Raw genomic sequence first — 22,062 nt, forward strand, 5'->3', positions numbered from 1 at the left:
AACATATCTGGAGGGCACCAGACTTGGAAAAGCAACTACATAGTTGAACTCAAGCTATTACACTGTGAAACTTACTGAGAGGAATACATCTAACCAGTCATTGTGAGATTATGACCTGCAAGATTCTTGAGAATGCTTACAAACCCCCTTTTCTTCATGGTACAAGAAAGGGAAGGAACCGGGGAGCACAGATAGTTAAACCCTTACTTAACAGGCCACCTACACATGACTCTAGCTGACCTAACAGACCATAAGCAATACAAAAGTAGTGCTGCTTTATTGTTCTAAAGCATTGCTTCTTACACTGTGGGTCGCAACCACAAATTGGGTCCCCTTAGCTCAATTTGGCAACAGTAAAAGGTTTCTGGATGCCATCTAGTGGCTGTTTTAGACATTTACAATAGGTTCAGCAGAAATTGCTTGAGCTGTACTTCCTAAAAAGGAAAATCAGTCTTCCTATCAAGCCTTGCAAATACTGATTTGTTATCAGTAAACGTTTGATTTTATACCCATTTTATATACCTATATACCCATTTTATATACCTATATACATAAAAATTATCAGGAAAAAAGTTTAAGAAGCCCTGGTCTAAAGCACATACCAAATAAAATCAAAGTTGATTTAATTCTGCACAGGTCCTAAAATATACTCGCAGCTTTATCCAAGAAGGCAGAATTAAATTGTATATATCCAATGAAAACTCTTCAATAAAGAACTAATGCTAAGGCACACTACATCAGGTAATACAGTTGTTGTTTTGTTGTGCATTTACCTGCCTAGCACTGTGTAGTTCTCTGTTAGGCATGGAAATTATAGAATGTGGTAAAAGCTTTAAAATATAAACAAAAGATGCAGAAAAAGTGAAACAAAGAATAGCAAAATTAGTCAAGAAAAACCAAATCATTTAAAGAAAGCAAATCAATTCTGTCAACATCTGCAAACAACACAACCTTAAATGATAACATACTTAGAACCATACTTGGATTTGTCAAGCAAATGAATGCCTAATTAACTATCATTTTCTGCTAAAGTTTATAAGTAAATGATTTATAGCATGAGCAAAATGTACCAGCTTAGTGAAAGTCTAACTTTTCAGTGACATTTACCAAACAAAGCATGAACACTGAGCATCTTTTTAAAGGCCCAGAGACCTATGTATGATTTATTTCAGTGACATTCTACTTTTCTAAAATTGGAACAATATTGGATTCAGTCTCCACTAACTGGACTTAAATTCTCATCAATTTCAAGCCATGTTCAACATGTCTGGATAACCAATGAATGAAAACAATGGTTACTACTAATTTATTAATTTCTAGAATTGATTGCTGTAACTACTATATATACCCAGAATTTTGTTACTGTAAATAATTTTAATTTACTGAACCCAAGAATGAATTAATTAAAACCATGTTCACATTTTAACACTTTCAAATTGATAGCCTTTAACCATTTCACGTAGATGATCACCATGCTCTGCTGTCAATATCCTGGCCTATATTTCTAGCTGATTTATTAAGTCATAGTTCCCCAGTTCACAAGTAATGGCAAATTCTTGCTTAATTCAAGTCAGAATATTGGGTCTAGCCTGTGTCCAAGAGAAAGATGGGAGGGAAGGGATAAGGGAAATGTGTTTGTTTACTGCTTTCTGGCCTCATCACACATGGTAGATGTTGCTGGGTAAGATGGTTAAAACTGCACTGTTCCAATTATTCAAAACTTCTGAGGAGGAGCATTTCTAAATCTGTAGGAACACACTCACTACTCTATACAAGCCACATACATTCTTCATTTACAGTAGAGTCTCACTTATCCAACATAAACGGGCCGGCAGAACGTTGGATAAGCAAATATGATGGATAATAAGGAGGGATTAAGGAAAAGCCTATTAAACATCAAATTAGGTTATGATTTTACAAATTAAGCACCAAAACATCATGTTATACAACAAATTTGACACAAAAAGTAGTTCAATACGCAGTAATGCTATGTAGTAATTACTGTATTTATGAATTTAGCACCAAAATATCACGATATATTGAAAACATTGACTACAAAAATGCATTGGATAATCCAGAACGTTGGATAAGCGGATGTTGGATAAGTGAGACTCTACTGTATTTGCCTATAGGTCTTTCCCTCTGAGGATCTTAGGAGGGAATGTCTGTTTTTTTGTTTTACTGTGACATGTTTTGAGAGCACCACTGTGTGATTTAAAACTTGTGCATGTGATTTAAAAAGCAATTGGAATAGCAAAATAAGTTATCGTAGCAAAGTTGCTGTCTTCCTTAATACTATGAATTAAAAACTATTTTTTCTATACATTTCAGATTGCTTTTTCACAACATTTCATTTTCTATGGCATCTTAAAAGCTGAGATAAGCACAATCTGCCTTATAATAATTACACTTCAAGCATAATGTATTGTTTTAGCTATTACTCCCATCTTTTACCTCCCCTTCATTATGCAAGCATACACTGATTAAATGTAACATTTACTTACTGTGTCATTGCGCCCAAAAAATGTATATATCGCATACATATAATAGTCAAAAAGCTGGGACATGAAGTGGATCACATCAAATGCAATGGGCTTCAAGATGTTCATCATCTGCATGTATTTGCCTTAGGAGACAAAAAGTAACCAAAAGAAGTTACATGTCAATGAAATGTAGTAATTTCGCTGGAGTTATTTCTTTGTTCAAGAAATTCAAGAACATTTTACATTGTACTTGAAAGGAGCCCTTGGTGGCGCAATGGGTCAAACCCTTGAGTCAGCTGGACTGCTGACCTGATAGGTTGACGGTTCGAATCCAGGGTGAGCGGGTAAGCTCCTCCTGTCAGCTCCAGCTCCCCGTGTGGGGACATGAGAGAAGCCTCCCACAAGGGTGGTATAAAAACACCAAACATTCGGGCATCCCCTGGGCAACGTCCTTGCAAACGGCCAATTCTCTCACACCAGTAGCTACTTGCAGTTTCTCAAGTCGCTCCCAACATACACAAAAAACAAAATTGTACTTGAACAACAGGTACTAGTGAAATGCTCATCTTAATATGGACAAGGTGTTTATAAAGGATGTTAAGGGGCTGAGTGTGTGTCTATGTGTTACAGACAGAAACCTATGGAATCAGAGCTGACCCTCTGTGAAGAAATGGGAACTAGTTAGAGAAAAGGGACATGACCATTTCTCTTCATTCTGTCTTCTGTAATAACCTTTTAGAGACTGACGCCTTTGCAGATAAAGAGAATCTCTGCTGAGTTTTACATAATATCGTTTCATATACCAAATATGTCCCTGAGTTTATTATGCCAGCTGATTAAAAATTAGGCTCAGAAGGCTACAGCAAAAAGATTATGTACTCTTGAAAACCAAAAGCAAATCCTCTGGGGAAAATGTAGTAGCAACTACCTGATTTGTTCTCTAGAGCAGGGGTCCCCAAACTAAGGCCCGGGGGCTGGATGCGGCCCTCCAAGGTCATTTCCCTGGCCCCCACCCTCAGTTTTATAATATAATATTTTATATCAGTTTTAATAATATAATATATTGTATATACATATAATATTGATAATATTATGTTATACAATATAATACTAATAATAATACAATATAATAATAATATTAATTATATGTTATATATTATATAGAATATTACAGTATAGTGGTATAGTTCAATATAGTAATATATAATGCTAATATTGTGCTATGCTAATAATATAATATATTTTATGTACATACAGCTGCTCTGAGTCCCCTTCGGGGTGAGAAGGGTGGGATATAAATGTAGTAAATAAATGCAGTAAATAAATAATTAATTTTAAACTTCAGCTCAGTTAAAGTCTGAAATGACTTGAAGGCACACAACAACAACAATCCTAATTAACTTGACTATCTCATTGGCCAGTAGCAGGCCCACACTTTCCATTGAAATCCTGATAGGTTATGTAGGTTAAAATTGTTTTCATTTTTAATTATTGTATTGTTCTTTCATTGTTGTTGTTGCTGCTGCTGTTTTGCACTACAAATAAGACATGTGCAGTGTGCATAGGAATTTGTTCGTATTTTCTTTCAAATGATAATTTGGCCCCTCAACCATCTGAAGGATTGTGGACCGGCCCTCTGCTTCAAAAGTTTGAGGACCCCTGTTCTAGAGAATGAAGCAGTTGGATGACTATCAGACAAGAGTATATGAGGAATTTTTAAAAAAAATCTTTCAATAGTTTTTAATATTTTCATGTGTAAATTAGTTGACAAATCTGCTGGCTGCTATGTTTTCCCCAGAAGTAAGAGAGAAGGTGGCATGGAAGTGGAAAAACAAACCAACATAGAATCATGGCATGTGCAGTAGAGGTTTTATACTGAGATGAGGGGCATAATGTTCTCCAATGTAAGTCTAGAATCAAGTTCTGCCAGAAGTCCTCTAATGTGATTCTAAGGTCAACATCTGCTGGGGGTTAAAAAGTGTTATACTGAAGGATTTAGAGCACATTTGTTAAAACTCAAGGCCTGTGGGCCAAATCCAGCCCAAACTGTTATTTTATGTGATCTTCCAGATGCTGGACTACAACTCCTGTATTCCTCATCATTAGACATCGTGACTAGAACTAATGGGAGTTGTGATATAGTAACATCTGGAAGGCTGCAGTTTGTTCTGTTTATTCAGGATAGTGGAAACTTGGGAAAGGTGAAAATTTATTCAGGATAGTGGAAACTTGGGAAAGGTGAAAGGACATTTTAAAGTCATATATCATATCCACAAGCCTTGTATTTATATTCAAATACAAGGCTTGTGGATATGATATATGACTTTAAAATGTCCTTTCACCTTTCCCAAGTTTCTGCTGGCTCAGAATCTTCATTATCCCCAGTCTGCATGGTGGATAATCAAAAGTGTAGGGAGTTGTTGTTAAATAACATTTGGGGTCCTAAACTGGGTAAATACTAAAGAGCACTGACCACTACGAAAAAATATTACAGTTGGCCCTCTGTATTCACAGCTTCTCTGTTCATGGATTCAATAGTCCTTTGAAGGCAACCATGAGGCTGATGTGGCCCTCGATGAAAATTAGCTTGACACCCTGAGTTAAGAAATACCTAGAGAGAACACCTCTCTAGGACTCATCCAGCACAACTCTATTTCCAACATCCATAGAGGTTATCACAGAGACACACTATAAGACCTAGAGATGACTACAGAGGTATTCTCTCAGGCAAAAAAAAAAAGTGGGATTTTCATTCACTGTTTTTTGTGGAGGCCCTATGTCCCTACCCCAGCAACTGTGGAGAGTGGAGTGAACTTCTTAATGGTCTCAGCTCTAAATCTGTACTATAACACAATCATTCAAGCTCTTTAAAAACCCGCATACAATATAAACACAAAGTATTATTTGGTCTTGGACGCATTGGTTTCCCATAAATCTCTTCAGATGGCATATATAGATATCAGAAAATGTGCAGGGCAGCCCTTAAAAGACTAGGGGAAAAATAAGGTACTCCTCACCTAAATCTTGTCCCTGTAAACACTTTTTTTTCCACAAGATGCCAAGAACATTTCTTTATCACTGCATCACTTTGCATCTTGACACTGTTTATGTTCCAAGAACATTTTTTCTGCTTCTTCTGAAAATTGATGCCAATTTTTCAACTCCTGTGTTCTAAAAGTAGCAAGCATGCAACCCTTTTGCACTATACAGGTAATTTTAACGGTTATCACTCGAAGATTCAGCAATAACAGTGAGTTTTTTTCCCTTGTTTATAACAAGAAATAAATAACATTACAAGCCAAACTTTCAGAACACCTGTATCAAAAGACAATGGTTGCACAAATGTTTTACTGACAAATGGTATTAGTATATATTTCTCAGGAATACCAACTACAATACTAAGACTTCCAAGTAAAAGCATGAAATCTTGTCATATTTTAATTTCAAGGAACTTTGGGGACTTTTGGGGGAAGTTGTTTTGGTCAACAACTTCCATCAGCTGGAGCTGAAAGGTTTGCGTTTTGTTATGTTTTTAAGCTTTATTATATATATTGCAACATATTTAGGGAGGTATTCAGAATTATCTCATTATGTTCTGTACAACACTAACACATTTTGGAGAATACTCATTTTAAAGACCATGCATAATTCCTAAAAAAAAAAAGGTTGCAGATATTAAATATCAGTTGAAATTTCCGTTGCATTTGCTCATCCCAAGATTATTTTTCCCCAGCACAAACAAGCTGTAACTGTCAAAGAGAAGGTTGCTCATAATAAGCTTATCACAAACAGATTGTAAAGGAGGAGTAAATGAATCCAGATTTTTACAACCTGACAAAGAGGATAATAATTTTTTTTTGCTCCGCAGTTTGAGAGAATAATTAACTAGCAACACACACAGAGGCCCTTTCTACACTGCCAGATAATCCAGATTATCAAAGAAGAAAATTCACATTATCTGATTTGAACTGGATTATCTTAGTCTACACTGCCATGTAATAAGGAGCCCCCCAATAGCGTAGTGGGTTAAAGCCTTGTGACTTGAAGGTTGATGCTCCATGCGGGGACATGAGAGAAGCCTCCAACAAGGATGGTAAAAACATCAAAACATCCAGGCATCCCCTGGGCAACATCCTTGCAGATGGCCAATTCTCTCACACCAGAAGCAACTTGCAGTTTCTCAAGTCGCTCCTGACACGAAAAAAAACTGCCATATAATCAAATTTGGGCTTGAGCCATAACAGGCTTTTCTTATTTTCCTGGTTAGAGGCAACTGAACAACATCATAGACACCAAGTTCATCTTAAAAAATTATATAGAAAACCAACTTGTGTACACAGATTTATGGGTGGCAATTCTGCAAATTTGTCAAACAAACAAGATGTGTCACCAGATTATTAGTACAGAGAAAGACATGCATTTGGCCAAGAACCATTGAGCAATATTTATTAACTTCTTACAACTGTATCCCAAAAGGCATCTAATCACAGCAGCTCATGCCATTTAGCTCGACCTAACAAATACAAATATTTGCCAAGCATAACAAAAGTTTTGGGTTAGAGCTCAAGGGAGGACAAAGCTATTAACAAAGATGACACATGGAAATGAGTTCCCACCCAAATCTATTCAACTGCATTCCTTTATGTTCACAAAGGAACATTAATTAGCCCACATTATAGATTAAAATAATGACACTATGATTACTGTTTCAAAAATTTGGAGGAGCACGTTATCAAGACAACAAAAGTCCCCAACTACTGAAGTAATGAAAACGCATTCATGAATACACACTTTTGATCAGTATTGACACCGGACAAGTAATCTCATAGGTTCACCTTTCACTGTCGTTAAGATGAAGTAAGAAATCATATAGCTGAATTGTACCATGGTTTTTCAAACTCATTCTTTTTGTTAAAAATATTAAGGTCTAAATCTAAATTATAATGAAGGCAGGGGGTTACAGTGTTCTCCTGTAGCCTTTCTCCACTTCCTGTGAAAGAGGGAAGTTACCTTAAAAAAATTGGGGGCTTATTTAACAGATAGGAAGAAAGCTGTAGAGGCAATACTTCTCAATAAAGTATGTTTGACTGGATACACACATATTATGTATTTATCTATCTTTTGTTTCTTCCCGCTAGAAATCTCACCTGCTCAGGTGAATGGAATACAGTTATTTTTTATGTACACAAAAAAAAACCTAACACCCAGGTTCACACCAAGAGGAGAAGAACACTATGTTTTTTCAATACTAATAAAAGACTCAAATGGGCTCAAGGCTAAGTTGCCGTTTCATTTACACAAAGAGAGAGAGGGATTAGACACATCTACCTATTTACAGACTACTTTGAACGATTTAACCAGTGTCATTTCTAAGGATCCTCCAACCTCATAAGCCTATGGAGGGGAGACACATGGGGCTCCAAAAAGAAAAAGAAAAAAAGAAGGCACAGATGCTTTGCTCTTTTCTTGGAATAGAAGGCAGCATCCAAATGCTATCTCTCAATTATGAAGAGCATGGGCAACTACTCTGTAATCAATAGCACTCATTAGAAGTTTTTATTCCTTCTTACATTCGCTTTTCTATGAAACCTACTATCTCTTACATGTATTGTTAAATGACAAAAACATCTGAATACTTGCATTAGGGGGGGGAAAAAGAAAATCTATCTCCAAAACTATTTGGAAATAAGAATACAATACTCTTTGTACCAGCTGCTTTTATAAGCTTTACAATAAGATTATTTAGTTCTTTATTTGCTAGAAAAAGACATATATTTATAGATATATATCTATGAATGGGACAACAGGCTTTAAATACGCAGCTGAGAAAAAATTCTACTTACCAACAAGTCTGATTACATTAAGAGTTGTGTTGGTCAGAATGGGAGCATTCACCTTGTTGAGACAATAATCTGATCGCTTTCTGCTTTTCAAGGTTTCTCGAGATATGCTGGATTGAAAACATATCAGGTATAAATGCAAAGAGGAAACTCACATAAACTCACCATACTACCCTTCTTTCAGGACCCTGAATGTTTTTATAGTGGGCTTCAAATCTGAAGGGGCAACAGCTTGGCAGACACAACAGTAGATAGGAGGGGCAGGGATTCCCACGAAGCTACTCAGTTCTAGCAAAGTCAAAACAGAGTCTCTGCTCAGGCACAAAACCCATTTCTGCGAGGGCAGAGGTGACCACTTGAAGAACCATAATTACAGGTAAGCAAAGCCATATGCACAGGCTCATCTCCACAAGTCCTCTTATGTTCAGAAGTGAACTAGGTCACAATCCATGAAGAGACCTTTTTTAGGTTGAGTTCTGCTGAATGGACTTTTAGGAATCATAACACAAATTAGCTTGTCTTTTTCTGGTATTTTACTTTTTCCTATGATATGAATTTATTATACTTCTAAAATAAAAATAGTAGTAGTTTGAGTTTGCCAATTTCCTTGGAAGTTTGAAGCTAACAGTAATTGTTGAAGGTGTTCTTTCAAGTTCTTTACTGATAGAAAGATGGATGAGCTTGAAAAGGGCTATGAAAAAAGATAACTAGAAAAGACACTAATGCTAGATAAAATGGAGGACTAGAAAAGAGACCGCATTCTAGTTAGATCAATGGTTCTCAACCTGTGGACCCCCAGATGTTTTGGCCTTCAACTACCAGAAATTTTAACAGCTGGCAAACTGGCTGGGGTTTCTGGGAGTTGTGGACCACAGGTTGAGAACCACTGAGTTAGATAGACTCAATCAAGGAAGCCATGGCCCTGAGTCTGCAAGACCTAAACATGCTGTTGAAAATATGGGAACTTGGAGATTCCTAATTTATAGGATTGCCAGAAGTTGAAATCGATTTGAATGCAGCTAATGATAATAACAAAGAGTTGCTCTGGCAATTATTTAATACATTTCTTCCCTTCCCTGACAGTAAGAAAGTAAAAAATAATAAACCAAATACTTTGCAGCCTTTTCAGGACACCTGAAAGTTGGACCAGTGCCAAATCTTGCAGAAAGCATTTCTTGAAATACAGAAACATCTGAATAATGCCACTCAATAATTTTTGATCTGTCGATGGAGATGAGTTGACAGTAGACATTTATTCTGAAGCCTGTCATGAAAAACAACATCCTCATGAAATGCGAAACATGCATTGAAGGTACCTTTTTACAGGAACATCTCCAGTTTGCTCATCAACATAGTCTCTCTTCAGTTCTTCAGGAACATCGCTATCACTGTCATACTCCTGAAAGGCACTCTTTTCCTGTTCATCTGATTCGTACTATCAAAACAAAACACAGGAGCTTTCAGAATCTTCACAACTTCAGAATGTACATTAAATGTTTCAACATTTCTTACAATTTAACACACTACAAACTACTCTTACTTCAAGTAAGATGAGGCTACTCTCAAGAAAAGAGATGGGTACACACAAACTACAGTATTACAGATATCTTAACAGCAACATATCCCTGGCTTACGTATTTAAGTTACAAGAAATGGGATGGGAGGATGGGGTCTGTCATAACTCTTAGTTGTTTGTCGTTTTAAAAATAATTCACAATTAACCACACTGAGAAATTAGAAATACAATAGAGTCTCTCTTATCTAACATAAATGGGCCGGTAGAACACTGGATAAGCGAAAATGTTGGAAAATAAGGAGGGATTAAGTAAAAGCTTATTAACCGTCAAATTACGTTATGAATTTGCAAATTAAGTACCAAAACATCATGTTTTACAACAAATTGTCAGTAAAAGCAGTTCAATATGTGGTAACATTATGTAGCAATTACTGTATTTATGAATTTAGCACCAAAACATCACAATGTATTGAAGACATTGACTACAAAAACAGTGACTACTAAAAGGCAGACTGTGTTGGATAATACAGAACGTTGGATGAGTGCAGGTTGGATCATCAAGACTCTACTGTACAAACAAAAAGTAAAAAGCAGTTTCCTTGAAAACGCTGAACCACTTCCTAACACCAGATTTTGGTCGGGCAAAAAAGTAACTCAACAAAAACTATGATTTAAAAATAAGATGCTCTTAAACAGTAATCCCTTTTAGATCACTAAGACTAGCAAAGGGCCTTGAAAAAAAATACTGCCAACTGTAAGATTGATGACACCGATTTATGATGTCCACAATTCTCAACTGCCATCCAATCAAGTTTAAGAAAAACAGGTATGTAAGTCGTTCTTTTTCAGTGTTCTATTTTCCCTCACACAGAATGTTCTGTATTATTAGTGCTGCAGAGAAGCCAAAAGATCACCATGGGAAAATTCATTTTCATGTCATTCACTGTGGGATTCATTAACCCAAAAGGCTGTAAATAGGGATGTACCCCAGCAGGCAATAACAAAAATCAAGCAAAGCAGTGGACCTGCCAAAGTCATATTTGTCAGTTTTTATAATAAATAGAACACAACATAGCGTTACCCAAGGCAGTCCAAAACAAGGTAATAGAAAAAGGGAACAGTCATTTAAAAAACGCTAAAGCCAATTGCCATCAGATGTGACTATTCTGCCCCCTAGTGATTACATCCTGCAATTATCCAAAAATGACCAAATATTTCCACTTTTATAAAGATGTAATGCTCAAATGTTGACAGTATGGAAATCCTTGATAGTGACCAACCATGGCTTTGACTCTGTATATTCCTCCTCAGAAATTGTATCCAAATTCTGGTGGATATTAGTGAATAGTGAAATGGGATATAAATAGTTTAAAACAGATTCCATAATGTGAATTTGCAGAAAAACATCCACAAGTGTTAACTGAAAACATGGCTCTTAAATCAAGCCTTTGTGGAGCTTCCGGTGGCCAAGGGGATAAAAGCCTTGTGACTTGAAGGTTGGCTTGCTGACCTGAAAGCTGCCAGGTTCGAATCCCACCCGGGGAGAGTGTGGATGAGCTCCCTCTATCAGCTCCAGCTCCATGCAGGGACATTAGAGAAGCCTCCCACAAGGATGGTAAAACATCAAAACATCCGGGCATCCCCTGGGCAACGTCCTTGCAGACGGCCAATGCTCTCACTCCAGAAGCAACTCCGGTTGCTCCTGAGACAAAAAAAAATCAAGCCTTTGAGAATATTTAGCCCCTAGCTGTCCTACATAGTTAATCGCACATCCTGCAGTTTACTCCATGCCCTCTCTCCATTACTGAAGCTGGCACTTATTTTATTCCAGTGTTTACAACCCGACCATGGTGCCAGTAATTTACCACCAGAGTTAGAGGATCACAGCTTGATTGAGTCTGAATTAATATTTTATATGTTGCATGTGTTTTATTTTATTGTATTTATACTGAGTTCACCTTTATGTTGTTTTTAGCCACCTTGTGACGACTGTAAGCAGCCCCGAGTCCCTTTGGGAAGATGGTGGTGCGATATAAGAATAAAATTGTTGTTGTTGTTGTTATTTTTACCAAACACAAAAAACTATACTAGCTGACATTTACCACATGAGCAGATTTACCACTATAGAAAAGTTATTGACATCTTAACTGCCTCAAAATGGACTTGCTCGAAACAAAATTAATTGCAATCAATTCCTAAAAGCCTGTCAGAACAGGAACAGATCAGAGACAGAGGGCCTAATGAACTGCAATTGTACAAGAAATTGACAATTGTTCTTCAGAACAAGAGTTTCACGTTTTGAGAAACCAAGTAGGATTATATGCAAACATTGTAATACTGCCAGCTCTCATTTTAAAATGTTCTAATTAGAAATACCCCACCCACATGCACAGAGAACTTATAAGGTGTTTCCTTACCCCATTAGAAGCCAGGACATCTTCAGTCTCATCATCCTTGTTGTTGGCTTGAATTTCAAAGGGATTCCCTCCATTACAATACTGTTCAAACAGAGTCACAGTTTTTTCGATTTCTGAAGCAGGTTGCTTGTTTGGTGATACTGAAGGGGAACGTGACTGTGCCATGAACTTAAATTCCTATCAATATAAATAGAAGGCAATTTATGGATTCTGGCCTGCAATGCAAATATTCATCCATGTAATGAAGTAATAATTGACTTCCTAAACTACTTCACAGGCACCATAGTATTCACTCTTCAGAGCTTTTATTCTCACATTTTTCTTTTTAAGACCCTAAACTTAATGGTTAATTTGATGTTTGTGTCATCTTCACAAAATTGTCCAATTATCTCAAACAACACATCCTGTAGTTTGGAAATAAAAGCCTTTCACAACAAGGATTAAATTAATTACTACATTGTAAGGAGTTACGTGACTAGACTTAAAAGAGAATCACATGGAAGATTAGAATGCCTCTGGCTTTTGGAACTACATACTGTATATAGATTTGAAAGTCAAGTAATTATAATCAACGTCAACCCAAAAAGACTAAGTTGACTTATTCATGGATCAAAATAAGTACTGTACCTCAACTCTTATTTAAAAAATGAACCATCCACTTTTCTGAGAAGACCGGCAAAAGGCAAGAGCTTAGTTCATCCTGGGAGAATCTGAAAGAAGCACCGACCCCCTCTACTCTTTCCCACAGAGCCACTTTGAGCCTTTTTGAAAGTCTGAGCAGGAAAAGCATCACTCTTTTGCACTCTCTAAAAGAAACTAGTGGGGGCCAATGCTTCTATTAGTATTTCCCTGGAAGGAATAGCCTCTTGCCTTTTACACTTACTTAGAGAAGAGGATGGTTTCTTTTTATATATATATAAGAAGTACATTATTTAAGACCAGATCAAGAACTCTGTAGAAACTAATTTGTAATATAAAACTCCAGTCTAGTAAAATCAGCAGGAGATTTGCAACACTGAGGTTGCAGGGACACAATTAATTCAAGATGGCTGCAAACACTTCATGGATCACAACAGCCTGTAATGAGATAAGCTAAGGCCATGTCCACCTTCCAAAACTTACATGAAGTTGTAATATGCTGAAGCTTGACTTAACAGGACAAAGCTCCCATGTCTCGTTCTCCAAGAACATCCGCAGTTCTTCAAGCCGGGTTCTAAAACAGGTTAATGTCAGCAAAGATACAAAGTAAAACATGTTAACTATATTTAAACCATGGTGAATAACATCAAAATGAAACATATATGAATGAATTTAGTTGCATATCAATTTCAAAGTGTTTACTATAATCAAAGTCAGGTAATTCAGGGCCCTCTGAGTGTTTTGGTTTCCAAGTATCTTCACTATTGGCAATGCTGCTTAGAGATCATGGGAGATATAGTCCAAAAGTATTTGAAGAGTAATACATTCCTTGCCCTATCCTACACTTTAATGATACTAATGATTTCCTCTCTGCTATGTGGTTCTCAAAATGGAGACTATAATCACAGAAATCAGAGGCTGAGGGCTAGGAAACCAAAGAGTCTGATAAAAGATAAAGTGATACACTGTATTTTTGTAGGAAATTGAATGACATTGTGTGGGTACAAACAAAAAGATAGATCTGAGTAAGCATTTAGTAAGTGGGTGGAGTACGATGGTGTGTGGATTAATTGTTGGCTTTGACTTAATGCAATCCTATAAATGAAAGACTTTTGAGATACTCTGTTATGAAAAGCCCAGCAGATATCTTTCAAACTCAGGCCATGGCTTTCATGGCTGAGTTTATATCTACTGTAACTACCACTACCTACAGTGATGTTAACAGAAGAAAAACATAAAATATATATAAAAAATATGTGGCATTTGCTGAATAGTAACTTGCTAAAATGTCATTTAGCCACCAAGCAATTTAGTGATAGTGAACCACTATTGTCCTACTTTGCGATGAGAAGAGTTCTGGAATTTGAGGAAGAACAGAACGATAACATCTTTCCTCATCAGTTGTTTGACCCAAATGGCTGTAAACAATGTTACTGGTATGTATTCTCTCTCCAGTACTTATTAACTTTCCCTATTTCCTTGTTTAGTGTTAAAATACAAGCTATTCGTTTTCCAAAGCCCTACCCTGAAAAATACTTCCAAAATGTCCAGAAATATAAAGAAAAATTGAGATGTTGAAAGCTACAGTAGTGAAACATTTAGGGTGTTTGTAGCTGTTTACCTCAGGGTGGAAAGGAAAAGTAAAAAGGGAAGAATCTACGCAGATGTTTAGAAATATGGATGGTAGAGAAAGAGAAAATACTTTTTTCATCTCTCTCTCATATAGTAACCCAGTGCCATGTGATAAAGTTGGATTGTGGGAAATTGAGAAAAAACAGATTTTCACATAGCACAATTAAATGATAAAGATTTAAGATAGGGCAGTAACCAGTCCTCAGACAACTTTAAAAGGAGGAATAAACACATTTGTGGTTATAAACTCTGAGAGTCACTTTCTAGATTAGATTGATGTGATTTTATTATGTTTTATTGATCTGTTTTTACTTCGATGTGTTTTATTACAATGATTGTAACCACCTGGGCTTGGCCACGTGTAAGCTGCCCCAAGTCCCTTCAGGGAGATGGAGGCAGGGTATAAAAATAAAGTTGTTGTTATTATTATTATTGTTATTATTATTACTAAACTGGTGCCCTTAAGGAGTCCATCTGCATGCAGGAAAAGAATTGCTGGTTTTGAGGGTCCCTTTCATGGGACTTTTTAACAATGATGTGTAATACCTGTGCTTATTTTAAAAAGTGTGTTTTTAAATAACTTTGAATTCTATTTATAGTTCAATATTTTAATTCTGTAAAACATGTCTACTTGCTTTAACTTTGTAAACTGTCTTGAATCCCAGAACTGGGAAAAGGCTGGAATATGAATATATGAACACTTGTGCCCTAACAATTCTTTAACAACATTACTACATTGCCATTACACTTTTCTTCTATGGATATCAGTATACTATACATGCTTGCTTCCCTCATGTGTTTTAACCCAACAGCAATTCTGTGAAATAAAATACTCAGAGAAATAAAGAGAATCCAGGCTGAACTGGCTTTGGAGCTTTGTCTTCTAACCACAGATGAATGGCTATCTGTGAAAGATGCTTTGGCTGCAGCTTTTCCATAGGCAGGATTAGGTGATCCTTAGGGTACTTTTCAACTACATTTCTAACATTGTCTCTACCACACTTTCAAGGACCTTAAAATTATCAGATGCTGATATTGCAAAAGGAAGTCCATCTAAAAACTAGAATTACTCTTACCCAATTGCATGTTTATGGCTAAGTTTTCCCATTACTGTACGGACTTCTCCCCGTCCCCCTCAAGCTACTTAACATTCATTCTCAAAACTTATCACACTTCCCAAAAAAATGTCCCATGCATTCAGTCAGCATTGCGAGTTATATAAATCAATGCTCTTGATGTCATCTCTTTATCGGTGTATATTATATTAGTCACTACATTTATAGCACACTTGTCTCCATATGTCAAGGTGAACAAATGGAAGACTACACTCATTGAACAGCTCTCCGATTGATATCTTTTATGCACTACTAATGCATCTTCAAAAGCACCTAACATGTCTTAACTTAAGCACACAATGGGAAGCAAGAGCCATATGTACTTCAAATGGAAATGATAAAACTCCTAAAAACTCGAGGTGATTCATCTTGTAATTCGTGTATAGTATTTTTATAACCTGAAACCTTCAAAAGGCCCTTCAAGACATTAACAAGTTAAGCCTCTATGGCATTCACTCAGTATCAATCTACAATGATCACCATCAGGAATTCTTTAGTCAGACTAGTCAAAAGAACAGGTCTGGATATTTCTATTTCTGTAGCAGTTTTCAAGAAGCATGGCCAACTGGCAAAAGGGATGAAACAGGCAAAAGTATTTTCTGCCAAATCCTATCCTCCTTCCCTCATTTATGAAAAACAAAAACTTTAACATTATCTTTAGGTAGTACTTCTTAAGTCTTTCATTAGGCATTTTCAGTCTTCTTGCTGTATTTTGTTCTGTATGTTTGAAACAATATATCTCAATATTCTTTCTAAAGCAGGCACAAAGCACAACTCTGTAATTATGTTGGATTGTATCTCTCATCATCCCTCTCCACAGGTTGCACTCGTTAGGAACTATGGGAGCTCATCCCTCATCTTCATCTTAAAGGAAGATTTTGAGACTTAGGTACAGGAACTCTGTTCAGTAGCAAAAGATACCTGCTGTGTGCAAATAGTCCTAAGTTTGATTCCTGATATTTCGGCTAACTGATCAGATGCTGGCAATCAGAAAGAGCTCATCCTGAGATCCTGTAAAACTGCTACCAGGCAAAGTAGACAAAATATAGTACAAGGGAGCTCTTTATATTTTTGAACTCTGTGGTATATTGTTACCGTGTAATATGTAGAGCTTGGAAAGCATACTATTTTGGACTACAACATTTAGAATGTCTTCACACCTGCATAGTCAATGTTCAAGGGGAATTCTTAAGACTTGCAGTCCAAAAGGTAATATGCAAGGCAGTCAATGGGATCCATTCACAAAGCAATCATTTATTGAGTCGCTAGTAAAATATTCTTCAGCAGGACACATATTTCCAGTTGGAGTAAACTATCACACTCTGCAACATTTCCAAAAATATTTGATCAATTACTGCCATATGTCTTCAAGTCATATCTGACTTATGGCCACACTAATGCAAACCTATCTTTTCTCAGCGAGATTTGTTCAAAGGGGATTTGCCATAGACTCCCTCTGAAATTGGGTTGCCTACAGTTACCCAGTGCATTTCAGATTCAAGTCCTTGTCTCCCAATGTCCTAGTCCAGTAAACTACTATAACACATTGGTTTAAGATTTAAACGATTTCCTTTAAAGGAGTAGTCATACTGCAAAATAAAAGTTTGTGATTTTAAAAAAAATGCTGTAGCTCATACTAAATATCATAAATCTCACCTGTGATAGTTCTTGAAATAATTCACACTTTGTTTTCTAATGGATTCTTGTAAAACTTCTGACTTGCTGCCACAAAATTCCTCTCCAACTTGCATCAACCTACCATAAACAATATTCTGGTTATATACTTTGGCATTTAGTAGCAGCTGAGAAATCTATTAACCCTTAAATCTCCTTGACAACAGGTGCTCAATTCCAATAGTCCTGAAAATTCAATTCATATAAAAAGCAATGGGCCCACTGGCATTGTTGAGCTTGGTTCCAGGATTCCCCATTGATACCAAAATCAAGTCCCATTATATACAATGAAATAGTAAAGGGTGCTTCTTTTATACAATAGGAAAATCAAGGTTTGCTTTTTGACTTTTTAAAAATTGGACTATTTTCAAGCTATGGTTGGTTGAACCTATTTATATAAAATCTGTATATATGGAAGGCCAACTACATCTTTTCAATGTTCTTTCAACAGATTAACAAATTAAAATGGTCAAGGAAACCACAGAACTTAAGTTTCAAATTGGTCTACTTTGCCTCTTGGGAAGATCTGCCCCGGGGTTAATGGAAAATAAGGGTAAATAATTTTAAGGCATTTGCTTCTTCAAACTTGTCTCAATGACAAACCACTTAAAGTGGGATATTTGGACTTAAAATTGACATAAGTCCATCAAAAGGACACCTCATCAATCACAGCTCTTAGACCTATAAGAATAGGAAAGGCATTTCACTACCAACATAACTCATATCTAAGCAGACATAATAAAAAAACTGTTGCCTTTAGCCTAAATTCTATCTGTAGTCCAATTACAGCAAATCCAATGAATTAAACGGATATACATACTTCCTAACTCGCCATTCAAAACTATGGGTCTGTTTAATTGGGATTACTGACAACAACATTTCTTCTTGTGTTAACTTGCACTTTGTCACTCCTTTAGTATGGATGCCCTCCCCAAATACCTGCTGATAATGTCTAGCACAAAGATGAAGTCATCATATTTGAAGTTTGACATGTCGGTGCCCAGCAAATAAGTCTTCACTTTCAGTTGGACATCCTATAGCAAAATAAAGATACTAAAGAATTCAAAAACTGTTTCATGTTTTCACTGCTAATCCTTATATTGACATAAAACACAACAGTTTGAAGGGCCCAGATTTCAAACTTAAGTTTAAATGAATCAAGTGACCAACATAACTGCAAGTCAGGTTAAAATGGTTTATTCTAGAGAATATATGAATACCTTGCAAACTCCTTATATACAGTAGTCACTTGACTTGAGAGTTTCAAAATAATGTTTGATTAGTTGGCCAATCAATCCAAAGTTTTGGTGTTCCAATTTTAATATTTTGATTGAAGCCACAGCCACAAAAGAAATTCTATAAAAATCCATAGGATTGTATGAGTCTTTTGTATATGCAAGCCATTTATAATGGCATGCTGGTAATTTTGTTGCAAGTATAATCATCACACACTTCAAAATGAAACTTAGAATATCTTAAAATTAAGGTATTATGGGCATGAATGCAGCATCTCCTGAAACAAGTCAAAACAAAATATTGAACTAGCATTAAATGTACACAAAGCAAGATAAGAATCTGCTAGTATTTTCAAGAAAATGTTCTATCTACATCTGTCCACATCTACTGTCTATTCTAGACATACTGGAACACTTTTTCCTAGTTTTATGCCCTTTAAATTCCATTTGCAGAACATGAAAATATAACAGTAGAAATGAACCAAGCTCAGCTTGATAGTGCTACCAATGACAGGAGATCATAGTCCCCTGCATTAATTGGATTTTGAAAAGAAATGTTATTTCAGATTCACACAGGACTAAGTGACAGAAATACTGTGTCATATTCAAAACAAACCTGCCAAATTCGTGAAAGTCCATGTTCCAATTTCTTTTTAACATAGCTGCGGTCAAAAGTGGTCTCCTCATCACCTATAACATTGCTTCCATCTAGAAACACAAGTTGCCAGAGAGAAAAGGATTAATAATTCACTCAAGTCTAAGATCACTTCACTTACTCTGAACTTGCAATATCTCAAACAGTAAAAAATATTTATATAGTAGTTCCAATAAGAGGAAGTTACAAGTTAGATGTTAAAAATAAGATATATAGTTCCATTAAGTAATTTGGACAGGGCAACTCTGACTGCTCTGAGGCCAGAGTTCTACCACTGAAACGTGTGTAGTATCTAATATGTGCTCATTCCAGGACAAGAGGAAAAAAATGTGGCGGGGAAAGGGTAAAATATGCTGCAAAAACACCAATTTTATTGTATTAACCCAAAAGTTAATGGTACAATACCTTTCTCCCTATCACGAACACACCCCCAACAAAGAGGTACATATTTTCATACAGCTGTATCCCTAGGCCATATTGCATTATATCACAAATCAGCAGCCAATTTATGGCTCTCCAGAATTTGCTAGACTAAAACTCCACGAATGCTTGCCACTAGCTAGAACTGATAAAAGTTCAGGCCAACAATATCTGGAGGGCTTTGAGATGCCTTACATTTTATTAGTTTCTATTTACTAATAAAGCCTTTTCCAATTCCCACCTGTCCACAAGGTTGTGAGAAGAGTACAAATAGCCAATTATGTACACAACTTAACATTGTCACACTCACAAAAAGAAAGAGATTAAATTAAAGACTTTGTATTGGGATCAACAATAGCAAAAGACTGGTCACTGGGGATAGTGAACTTTAACAAACTTCTAAACAACAGGCATTATTTTAAAATACTTTTAAAAAAAACTAGATACTCTAAACAGGCTGTTTGAAACAAAAACCTGAAATAGCTACAAAAAACGTCTTCCCTCTTTCCTCATTCTTAAGATAAGGATGTTTATACTTTGTATGCTGCTTTGAGTCCCACCAATGGGAGAAAAGTGGGGTAGAAATGAATTAATAGTAATAATAATAATAATAATAATAATAATAATAATAATAATAATAATAATAATAATTATACTTCACTCTGAGAAACTGTTTCCTCTATCTTTCTAAGGCTTCTGGAAGTTGGGGAGACAAATCCTACAAAATCCTTGACAACCTGCTTTTTCTCTTGCTTTTTGTTGGAAGGACACATGCCAATGACCAACGCCACGGAGCAGTGTCCCAGACTATCCATAAATTAATTCTACATTACCTTCTAAAATGCCCAATTTTTGACAAAGTATCCAGAACTATTCTCTGCCTATTTACTCAGAAGTAATTTCCATTGTGTCTAGTAGAGCTTACTATGTAGTAAATACATTTAGAACCTGAGAGTGTCTCTATAATGCAGGGATGTTAGCTACTATAGCATTGCTAAATATCACTGAGACCCTAAAACAGACAAAAAATTGTTTCTAAATAAAAGCCCAACAGAAGATTTCAATACAGCTGTAATAATTTGTGTTTGATTACTATTGTTCATGTAGCCCAGATATGCTACATTAGTTCAATGCTTTGAAACCTAGAACCTTTTTTTTAAAAAAATACAGAAATAATTTGCAAATAAGAAGAACTATGTCCTACCAGAAGATGGAGGCGGCTCTCCACAGTCATATTTTTCATGCCACTCCATGGTTCGATAGTAACTGAGCATTACCTCCCAAAGGGCTTTGCAGAGGTCAGCAAGGCAAGGAATGTAACTGTCTGAAGTAATGTGCTAAACAACACAAACATAAAAAGTTGTGAATTTATACCCAAGATGATCAATTATATTCCTTAATTTTTTCCATTCTTCAATTCTCTGGATGATCTTTCTCACTACTATGAAGCATCTGTTTTCCAAAACAGCTAATGCAGGGAATTTAAGGATCTCCTTTGAAGGTGTAAGTGGACACAAAACTACATTCAAACACAAAAAATTTCATTGTACAAATACTTACCGTACAGAGGTCCTTGTACTGAAGCTTCTGGAATTTGGTGTCTGTGTTTCCGGCACACAGCTCTACATACCCAAGGACAACTTGGAATACTGTGTTGTGGATGGCTTGAGTAAAGTGCATATGCAGTTGGTCCATTGCTGTCTGTACAAAGATGGAGAAGGAAGACAAGCCATAGAATCACAGAGTTTGAAGAGACCACAAGAGCCATTCAGATCAACACACTGCCATGCAGTAATACACAATCAAAGCACTCGTAACAGATGACCATCCATCTTTTGTTTAAAAACCTCCAAACAAGGAAACTTCCCCATGCTTCAAGACAGCATATTGCACTGTCAAAACAAATCCTATCAGAAAACCAGTTCTAATTCCTGTTCTTTGGTCACATCACAGGACCAAAATAATTCAATTGTGATTTTTTTTTCTTTCGGAGGTGTGTATGTATCTGTGTGCATTGCCTATAAACAAGCAATATTTATCTATATTCTATTAGTAGTGATTATTCAGAGTATAGTTTGATCATTTTTCTTTTATAACTCGTCTTTGCCCTTGAGGGAGGAAGCCACAATGATAACGCTACCACTCCATATAATAATTTGACATAACTTCAAACATCAAACTGCTTACTTGTGTTTTCCCAAGGAGTCTGTAAGCCTGCTGCACCTTGGTATAATGGTTGATATCAAAATTCTTGCAGATTTTGGAAAGCGCTACATCTAACTGCTCCTAAAAGGTTGAACAACACATATTAAGTGAAAGAAAGTTATATACTGTGAAAAATTCAGGTTAAGACTTTCCTGGATGCAAAAAGATAGAATGTCATCTAATTATTCAAATGGCTGGGGTCATTTACAGTCAAGAATGTCAATTATAATC

At 36.1% G+C, this 22,062-nt stretch overlaps 1 protein-coding gene across 1 annotated transcript in view; it reads right to left on the reverse strand.

Moving 5' to 3' along the window:
• The window catches only part of vps50 (VPS50 subunit of EARP/GARPII complex), a 69,672-nt gene that overhangs the window by 21,992 nt on the left and 25,618 nt on the right, over window positions 1–22,062 (reverse strand). Inside the window, exons 11-21 of the mRNA XM_003222108.4 lie at window positions 21,814–21,912; window positions 21,187–21,327; window positions 20,831–20,963; window positions 19,168–19,259; window positions 18,256–18,350; window positions 17,299–17,397; window positions 13,379–13,469; window positions 12,257–12,433; window positions 9,640–9,758; window positions 8,327–8,433; window positions 2,505–2,626 (exon numbers count right to left, since the gene is read on the reverse strand). Coding sequence (XP_003222156.1) covers window positions 2,505–2,626; window positions 8,327–8,433; window positions 9,640–9,758; window positions 12,257–12,433; window positions 13,379–13,469; window positions 17,299–17,397; window positions 18,256–18,350; window positions 19,168–19,259; window positions 20,831–20,963; window positions 21,187–21,327; window positions 21,814–21,912 — 1,275 coding nt within the window. The remainder of the gene's footprint in view (window positions 1–2,504; window positions 2,627–8,326; window positions 8,434–9,639; window positions 9,759–12,256; window positions 12,434–13,378; window positions 13,470–17,298; window positions 17,398–18,255; window positions 18,351–19,167; window positions 19,260–20,830; window positions 20,964–21,186; window positions 21,328–21,813; window positions 21,913–22,062) is intronic.

Source organism: Anolis carolinensis, chromosome 6 (genome assembly GCF_035594765.1).
Source record: "Anolis carolinensis isolate JA03-04 chromosome 6, rAnoCar3.1.pri, whole genome shotgun sequence".
Classification (NCBI taxonomy): Eukaryota; Metazoa; Chordata; class Lepidosauria; order Squamata; family Dactyloidae; genus Anolis; species Anolis carolinensis.